The 10101-nt window shown below is 41.0% G+C and overlaps 1 protein-coding gene across 1 annotated transcript in view; it reads left to right on the top strand.

The window, feature by feature from the left end:
• The first annotated feature begins 326 nt into the window (after positions 1 to 326).
• Positions 327 to 10101, top strand: part of LOC110530240 (neuropilin-1a) — a 51535-nt gene continuing 41760 nt past the window's right edge. The window contains exons 1-2 of the mRNA XM_036985814.1: positions 327 to 1027; positions 1691 to 1871. Of these exons, the coding sequence (XP_036841709.1) occupies positions 958 to 1027; positions 1691 to 1871 (251 nt within the window). The 5' untranslated portion in view covers positions 327 to 957. The remainder of the gene's footprint in view (positions 1028 to 1690; positions 1872 to 10101) is intronic.

The following is a 10101-nucleotide window of genomic DNA, read 5'->3' as shown; positions in this document are numbered from 1 at the left end:
GAAGTGCCAGTAAAACAATATATAATACTGTAATTGCATAAGAATATAGTAGCCTACTGCAGAAGCAAGGATCTATCAGAAGCAAGGCATCAAGTGAAGTGCTTAAAGTGATTATTCCGCAAAACCCCTTATGCCATTGTTATAAGGGCCTATTGTTTATACGTTCAACGCTTGTTGTTTTTTGAATTTGAGACAGGTAGCGTAAGATTAGTATATCGAAATGAATGGTTCAACTTTGTTTGTGTATTATCTTTATTCCTTCCAATCCAGAACATCTCCCTCTGCTGTGCGCCAGCGGGAGGAGGGCGCACAGTGTCTTTCGCTCCTGCCCACTCTTCTCGTAGTCATCTGTCTGTGCGTGTTTGCGTCTTGGAGCTGGAATTTTGGGAGTGGAAATGCCACTGTTACTTTCACAGTTGGCGTCAAGTCGAATGAGAGTGACCCTCTGACATTCTACTGTGTCGGTCAGACAGCGCGCATCGGAAAAGGGCCGAACCGTTACCGAACGAACGCAGTCAAAATGAATAGGAATTGGGGATTTTAGACGGGGTAGTAGTGAGTGGTTGAGATATTATTGAATCTTTTAAGTTTATTATTCCACTTTTGATATACAATTATCAGTTATCGATTGATAGGCTAACTGTTGGGGCACTTTAGGCGTCTGGATTTTCAGAATCAACAATTGTTTTCTGCGTTTGGATTATTATTATTTTTATTTTCCTGGGAAATGGCAAGTTCTTATTCTGCGAGAGAAACACGACTTTCCGAGGAAAGAGGAAACAGCAGCTGAATAGGCTACTAAAGGATGCTGGCAACCTGAAGCTGTCAGGCAAATTTCTCCTGCATTTCTGAGACATTTGTTGTTTTGCTTTGAGGACTATAAAACCGTGGAAATATCAAAGTTTATTTTTTATCTTTTTTTTTTTTTTTTTACAGATTTGTGTATTTTACAGTCCAATGATGTATTGTGGATTTATACTGTTATTTTCAACCCAACTCATTGTTGTGGCTCCATTGATTCAAAGCGGTAAGTGTAGACTGTTGAAATCTCATATTTTCTAACATTGGCCTTATAAAAGCCTTAATTTGGACGATTTGAAATCACGACTCACCTGTTTTCGTTACGTCTACGGAGGTGCACCTGGGCTACAGTACAGGGGTTTGCAAGACGCATCTGAAGCCTAAGCTCTCTCGTCTAAATCAGTTGAAAGTCAACCTTTCCAAATCGGTAGAGTTGCTTGGTTATGTATTTATCTAAAGGTATCGTTCCCTCAACAGTAGGGAGAGGGAATACATGATTTTTGTTCCAAGGTGTTCGTTCTCATGTATGGTGTCGGTAAATGGGCACTTGTGAGAGCATGTCTTTATATTTGCTATGTTATTTACTATTCATGTAGTAAATAACAACAAAAAATATACAAAAATGACACAAAGTTGCTTATTTCTGACTCATATCTCATGCTTCACTAGTTTTGAAAAAAGTACACTGGTAAAATGTGTGTTTTTACATCTTCTGTTAATAATTTCCACTGACGATTGGCAGAGCATTATTACTCTTTTTTCTGAATGATAAAATATATATTTTTTAAAGGGTCGCCTACAACATCATCTTGTTTTTTCCTGTTCATTCAAAAATCAGATGTCTCGCTCACGGAATTCGTTCTTAAATAATTATCTCTGTCTGTTTTAGTTGCAGATAAATGTGGAGATAACATTGAGATAACCAATGCAGATTATCTCACCTCGACTGGCTATCCGAACTCATACCCTCCATCACAGCAATGTATGTGGGTGATATCAGCCCCAGAACCGGGCCAGAAGATACTCATCAACTTTAACCCACATTTTGATCTGGAGGACCGAGAATGCAAGTACGTAAAGCGCTCTTTTTCTGGACGTAGTGTGTGACTCTGCCACCTATTGGTCAATATAAGAACTTTATATTCCAAGGACTCCTTCTGGGGCCGTAGGTATCAGAGTAAGAGTGCTGATCCCCCCCCCCATGTTTTCTATTAATTTAGGTCTACATGGCAAAACTGATCATAAATAAACACTCCTACTGTGAGATGCTTGATGTGAACATGGAAGAGGACTAGACTGGAGCATCAACCATTACCTACTTAAGGGTGTTGTCATTTGAGAGGAAATATAATTGGATCAATGTGTTTTGGTTTTATTATTTGATTTGCTCTGTAGTGCTGTCTACAATATTGTTGGGTCAAAGATCACTTCTATTTTGCCTAGTCCCTGTCTTTAGCTGTGCTACCTAGTGCCGATCATTGATTATGATTTGGGTCACACATACAGTATCTGACAGACACACACACACACACACACAACAACACACATGCATTCAGCACCTTAGGATAAGTGTGCATTCTCACTAACGCCCATATGTTCACAATCTACCATAAATAACCCCATTTGTACAATGATCCCTTTGTCTGTGTAAATCACAGGCTCACTGACTGTCTTGCACATGGGGTCCTTGACTACTATTAGATCACATTTCACCACCAAGGGACCTATAAAATGTGAGCACTCTTTAGGATTCTGGCAGATACTGGATAGTGTATAGCTTTCTATAAGGAGAGATGTTCTTTGGAACCATGCTTGGAATGCCTTCAGTTCCTTGCTACTGCATCCCTAGGTTTTTAGAGAGCAATCAAGTATGTGTTTTTGAATCTGATGATAGATTTACTGTAATATTTATTCTGACATACATTACAATACGGTGCCTTTGGAAAGTATTCAGACCCCTTGACTTGTTCCACATTTTTTTGGGTTACAGCCTCATTCTAAAATTGATTGAATTGTTGTTTCACCTCATCAACCTACACACAATACCCAATAATAACAAAGAAATAAAGTTATTTAGAAATGTTTGCTAATTTATTAAAGAGAAAGAAATGTAAATGTAACATTTACATAAGTATTCATACCCTTTACTCAGTACTTTGTTAAAGCACCTTTGGCAGCAATTACAGCCTCAAATCTTCTTGGGTATGATGCTACAAGCTTGGCACAGCTGTATTTGGGGAGTTTCTCCCATTCTTCTCTGCAGATCCTCTCAAGCTCTATCAAGTTGGATGGGGAGCATTGCTGCACAGCTATTTTCAGGTCTCTCCAGAGATGTGCGATCGGGTTCAAGTCCGGGCTCTTGGCTGGGCCACTCAATGACATTCAAAGAATTGTCCTGAAGCTAATCCTGCGCTGTCTTGGCTGTCTGCTTGGGGTTGTTGTCCTGTTGGAAGGTGAACCTTCAACCCAGTCTGAGGTCCTGAGCGCTCTTGAGCAGGTTTTCATCAAGGATCTCTGTACTTTGCTCCGTTCATCTTTGCCTCGATCCTGACTAGCGGAAAAACACCCTCACAGCATGATGCTGCCACAACCATGCTTCACCGTAGGGATGGTGCCAGGTTTCCTCCAGCCTGGCATTCAGGTCATAGAGTTCAATTTTGGTTTCATCACACCAGAGAATCTTGTTTTTCATGGTCTGAGAATCTTTAGGTGAGTTTTGGCAAACTCCAAGCAGGCTGTCATGTGCATTTTACTGAGGAGTGGCTTCCATCTACCAAAAGGGCCTGATTGGTAAAGCGCTGCAGAGATGGTTGTTTTTCTGGAAGGTTCTCCCATCTCCACAGAGGAACTCAGAGCTCTGTCAGAGTGACCATCGGGTTCTTGGTCACCTCCCTGACCAAGGCCCTTCTCCCCCTTTTTCTCAGTTTGGCCAGGCGGCCAGCTCTAGGAAGAGACTTGGTGGTTCCAAACTTCTTCCATTTTAGATTGATGGAGGCCACTGTGTTCTTTGGGACCTTCAATGCTGCAGACATTTTTTTGGTACCCTTCCCCAGATCTGTGCCTTGACACAATCTTGTCTCAGAGCTCTACGGACAATACCTTCGACCTCATGGCTTGGTTTTTGCTCTGACATGCACTGTCAACTGTGGGACCTTATATAGACAGGTGTGTGCCTTTCCAAAGCATGTCCAATCAATTGAATTCACCACAGGTGCTTTCCAATCAAGTTGTAGAAACATCTCAAGGATGATCAATAGAAACCGGATGAACCTGAGCTCAATTTTTCGCGTCTCATAGCAAAGGGTCTGAATACTTATTTAAATAAGATATTTCAGTTTTAATATTTGCATAAATTTGCTCACATTTCTAAATACCTGTTTTCGCTTTGTCATTATGGGGTATTGTGTGTAGATTGATGAGGATTTTTATTTTATTTAATCCATTTTAGAATAATCCTGTAACGTAACAAAATGTGGAAAAAGTTGAGGGTTCTGAATACTTTCCGAAGGCTCTGTATATAGTGTACAGGATCTATAAGGAGAGATGTAGTTCTTTGGAACCATTGGAACACCGGCAGATTCTCCAGTAAATTAATCACTGTTGACATTGCGTCTCCGAGTTGAAACGCCAACCGAGCCTGTGTTTTTTACTTTGATGATAGGTTTACTGTAATATTTGTTGTGAGGATTTATTTTATAGCTCATAGTCACGGTTTGGTAAATGTGAATGTTGTTTTTGGCTATTAAACAAAAAAAATATCAAATGAGGGGCCGTGGCAAAACCACAGATTCCTACGAGAAAACGTACCCCTTTTCCTTTCATCAACAACATCTGCAAACCAAACTCCAAAACGTGATATTTCAATGTCACCTATAAAACATATGACTGAAACAGTAAGGGTCGTTGTCTTACAGTGGTGGCACTGACCCCAGCACACGTCGGCATGGGTTCGAATCCGGCCCACTGTTGACTCCACCTCCTCCTACCTTTCCTGTCTTCTCTCTACTGTCTTATCTGTTCAGTAAAAAACATAGAAAATACAAAAGGAGTGTGACTGCCTCACTGCCTCACTCCTTAATATATATATATATATATACAAAAGTATGCGGACACACCTACAAATTAGTGGATTCGGCTATTTCAGACACACCCTTTGCTGACAGGTGTATAAAATCGAGCACACAGCCATGCAATCTCCACAGACAAACATTGGCAGTAGGTTGACCCATACTATGGACTTTCAACGTGGCACCATCGTAGGGTGCCACCTTTCCAACAAGTCCTGTTGTGTGCTGCTATTGTGAAGTGCAACACTCACTACCAAGTTCCAAACTGCCTCTAGAAGCAACGTCAGCACAATAACTGTTCGTCGGGAGCTTCATGAAATGGGTTTTCATGGCCGAGCAGCTGCACACAAGCCTAAGATCACCATGCGCAATGCCAAGCGTTGGCTGGAGTGGTGTAAAGCCTGCCAACATTGGACTCTGGACCAGGGGAAACGCATTCTCTGGAGTGAGGAATCACCATCTGGCATACAGGTCCATACAGAAATGGTTTGTCGAGATCGGTGTGGAAGAACTTGACTGGCATGGACAGAGCCCTGACCTAAACCCCATCAACACCTTTGCGATGAATTGGAACGCCGACTGCGAGCCAGGCATATAATCACCAATATCAGTGCCCAACCTCACTAATGCTCTTGTGGCTGAATGGAAGCAAGCCCCGCAGCAATGTTCCAACATTTACTGGAAAGCCTTCCCAGAAGAGGGGAGGCTGTTATAGCAGCAACGAGGGAATCAACTCCATATTAACGCCCATGACTTCGGAATGAAATGTGCGACGAGCAGATGTCCACATAATTTTGGTCATATATATATATATATATATATATATATATATATATATATACAATGCCTTGCGAAAGTATTCAGCCCCCTTGAACTTTGCGACCTTTTGCCACATTTCAGGCTTCAAACATAAAGATATAAAACTGTATTTTTTTGTGAAGAATCAACAACAAGTGGGACACAATCATGAAGTGGAAAGACATTAATTGGATATTTCAAACTTTTTTAACAAATCAAAAACTGAAAAATTGGGCGTGCAAAATTATTCAGCCCCTTTACTTTCAGTGCAGCAAACTCTCTCCAGAAGTTCAGTGAGGATCTCTGAATGATCCAATGTTGACCTAAATGACTAATGATGATAAATACAATCCACCTGTGTGTAATCAAGTCTCCGTATAAATGCACCTGCACTGTGATAGTCTCAGAGGTCAGTTGAAAGCGCAGAGAGCATCATGAAGAACAAGGAACACACCAGGCAGGTCCGAGATACTGTTGTGAAGAAGTTTAAAGCCGGATTTGGATACAAAAAGATTTCCCAAGCTTTAAACATCCCAAGGAGCACTGTGCAAGCGATAATATTGAAATGGAAGGAGTATCAGACCACTGCAAATCTACCAAGACCTGGCCGTCCCTCTAAACTTTCAGCTCATACAAGGAGAAGACTGATCAGAGATGCAGCCAAGAGGCCCATGATCACTCTGGATGAACTGCAGAGATCTACAGCTGAGGTGGGAGACTCTGTCCATGGGACAACAATCAGTCGTATATTGCACAAATCTGGCCTTTATGGAAGAGTGGCAAGAAGAAAGCCATTTCTTAAAGATATCCATAAAAAGTGTTGTTTAAAGTTTGCCACAAGCCACCAGGGAGACACACCAAACATGTGGAAGAAGGTGCTCTGGTCAGATGAAACCAAAATTGAACGGAGATTTGTCTTCCAACAAGACAATGATCCAAAACATAAAGCAAAATCTACAATGGAATGGTTCAAAAATAAACATATCCAGGTGTTAGAATGGCCAAGTCAAAGTCCAGACCTGAATCCAATCGAGAATCTGTGGAAAGAACTGAAAACTGCTGTTCACAAATGCTCTCCATCCAACCTCACTGAGCTCGAGCTGTTTTGCAAGGAGGAATGGGAAAAGATTTCAGTCTCTCGATGTGCAAAACTGATAGAGACATACCCCAAGCGACTTACAGCTGTAATCGCAGCAAAAGGTGGCGCTACAAAGTATTAACTTAAGGGGGCTGAATAATTTTGCACGCCCAATTTTTCAGTTAGAATAGTAGAATAAATAGTAGAATAAAAGTGAAGACATCAAAACTATGAAATAACACATATGGAATCATGTAGTTTCCAAAAAAGTGTTAAACAAATCTAAATACACTACCGTTCAAAAGGTTGGGGTCACTTAGAAATGTCCTTGTTTTTGAAAGAAAGGCACATTTTTTTTGTCCATTAAAATAACATCACATTGATCATAAATACAGTGTAGATATTGATAATGTTGTAAATGACTATTGTAGCTGGAAATGGCTGAAGAGGCGACTCCGGGATGCTGGCCTTCTAGGCAGAGTTGCAGAGACAGTCTCAGACTGGCCAATAAAAATAAAAGATTAAGATGGGCAAAAGAACACAGACACTGGAAAGAGGAACTCTGCCTAGAAGGCCAGCATCCCAGAGTCGCCTCTTCACTTTTGACGTTAAGACTGGTGTTTTGCAGGTACTATTTAATGATGCTGCCAGTTGAGGACTTGTGAGGCATCTGTTTCTCAAACTAGATACTCTAATGTACTTGTCCTCTTGCTCAGTTAGGCACCGGGGCCTCCCACTCTTCTTTCTATTCTGGTTAGAGCCAGTTTGTGCTGCTCTGTGAAAGGAGTAGTACACAGCATTGTACGAGATTTAATTTCTCAGAACAAAAATAAACTGACGAGTTTCAGAAGAAAGTTTTTTGTTTCTGGCCAATTTGAGCCTGTAATCGAACCCACAAATGTTGATGCTCCAGATACTCAACTAGTCTAAAGAAGGCCAGTTGTATTGCTTCTTTATTCAGCAAATCAGTTTTCAGCTGTGCTAACATAATTGCAAAAGGGTTTTCTAATGATCAATTAGCCTTTTAAAATGATAAACTTGGATTAGCTAACACAACGTGCCATTGGAACACAGGAGTGATGTTTGCTGATAATGGGCCTCTGTACGCCTGCCTATATAACATAAAAAATCTGCCGTTTCCAGCTACAATAGTCATTTACAACTTTAACAATGTCTGCACTGTATTTTTGATCAATTTGATATTATTTTAATGGATGAAAATTTTGCTTTTCTTTCAAAAACAAGGACATTTCTAAGTGACTCCAAACTTTTGAACGGTTGTGTTAATTTTATGTTTGAGATTCTTCAAAGTAGCCACCATTTGCCTTCATGACAGCATTGCACACTCTTGGCATTCTCTCGGCCAGCTTCATGAGTTAGTCACCTTGAATGCATTTCAATTAACAGGTGTGCCTTGTTAAAAGTTAATTTGTGGAATTTCTTTCCTTCTTAATGCGATTGAGCCAATCAGTTGTGTTGTGACAAGGTAGGGGTGGGTATACAGAAGATATTCCTATTTGGTAAAAGACCAAGTCCATATTATGGCAAGAACAACTCAAATAAGCAAAGAGAAACGACAGTCCATCGTTACTTTAAGACATGACGGTCAGTCAATCTGGAAATGTCAAGAACTTTGAAAGTTTCTTCAAGTGCAGTTTCAAAAGTCATCAAGCGCTATGATGAAACTGTCTCTCATGAGGACCGCCACAGGAATGGAAGACCCAGAGTTACCTCTGCTGCAGAGGATAAGTTCATTAGATTTACCAGCCTCAGAAATTACAGCTCAAAAAAATGCTTCACAGAGTTCAAGTAACAGACACATCTCAACAAATCAAATCTAATTGTATTTGTCACATGCTAATAAATACAACAGGTGTAGACTTTACAGTTAAATGCTTACTTACAAGCCCTAACCGGCAATGCAGTTTATCCACATATGTGGTTCCCACCATGAAGCATGGAGGAGGAGGTGTGATGGTGTGGGGGTGGTTTGCTGGTGATACTGTCTGTGATTTATTTAGCATTCAAGACACATTTAACCAGCATGGCTACCACAGCATTCTGAAGCAATACCCAATCCCATCTGGTTTGCGCTTAGAGGGACTATCATTTGTTTTTCAACAGGACAATGACGCAACACACCTCCAGGCTGTGTAAGGGATATTTGACCAAGAAAGAGAGTGTTGGAGTGCTGCATCAAATGATTTCATCTGGTTGGTTTGGGATAAGTTGGACCGCAGAGTGAAGGAAAAGCATCCAACAAGTGCTCAGCATATGTGGGAACTCCTTCAAGACTGTTGGATAAGCATTCCAGGTGAAGCTGGTTGAAAGAATGCCAAGAGCGTGCAAATCTGTCAACAAGGCAAAGAGTGGCTACTTTGAAGAATCTAAAATATATTTGGATTGGTTTAATTAACACTTTTTTGGTTACTACATGATTCCATATTTGTTATTTCATAGTTTTCATGTCTTCACTATTATTCTACAATGTAGAAAATAGTGAAAACAAAAGAAAAACCCTTGAATGAGTAGGTGTTCTAAAACATTTCACCGGTAATGTACATAACTAAGAGGTCATCCATCGGAATGTACTGGAAAGGAGGCGGATGTCGTTCTACTTGCATGGCAGCCACAGTTTGACTTTCTTATGGCTCATCCTAATAGAAATGTATTGTCTGAACTGAATTCCTCCCTTATCAGATAGAATGTCCGGGGAAGCTGCAGTGCATGGCTGCATCCCAAATGTCACCCTATTCCCTATTACACTACTTTGGACACCTCTGGTCAAAAGTATTACACAATATAGGGAATAGGGTGCCATTTGGGATGCAGACCACTAGGTGTCTGCCATCGCTCCCCTATATTTTAATTAAATTACAGAGCCAAATAGAACATACATGTTCCTGATGACTATCCAACCAAAGAATTTTAAACGTGATGGTTCTTTTTGCCTTCAAGCATTAGTCCAAAACATTCGGGTTTTTTCTTCGAACGAGAGGTCTATAATTATGTTTTCAGTGTGGTGCCCGAGCAACAACCTCTCCCTCAACATCAGAAAGACCAAGGAGCTGATCGTGGACTACAGGAAATGGAGGGCCGAGCACGCCCCATTCACATCGAAGAGGCTGTAGTGGAGGGGGTTGAGAGCTTCAAGTTTCTCTGTGTCCACATCACTAAGGACCTATCATGGTCCAAATTCACCAACACAGTCGTGAAGAGGGTACGACAAAACCTCTTCCCCCTTTAGGAGGCTGAAAAGATTTGGCATGGGCCCTCATATCCTCAAAACGTTATACAGCTGCACCATTGAGAGCGTCTTGACTGGCTGCATCACCGCTTGGTAAGGCAACTGCTTGG

The sequence above is a fragment of the Oncorhynchus mykiss genome, chromosome 8 (assembly GCF_013265735.2).
Source record: "Oncorhynchus mykiss isolate Arlee chromosome 8, USDA_OmykA_1.1, whole genome shotgun sequence".
NCBI classification, from domain to species: Eukaryota; Metazoa; Chordata; class Actinopteri; order Salmoniformes; family Salmonidae; genus Oncorhynchus; species Oncorhynchus mykiss.
The sequence above is the reverse complement of the archived record's forward strand: the minus strand, read 5'-3'. Positions and strand labels throughout refer to the sequence as shown.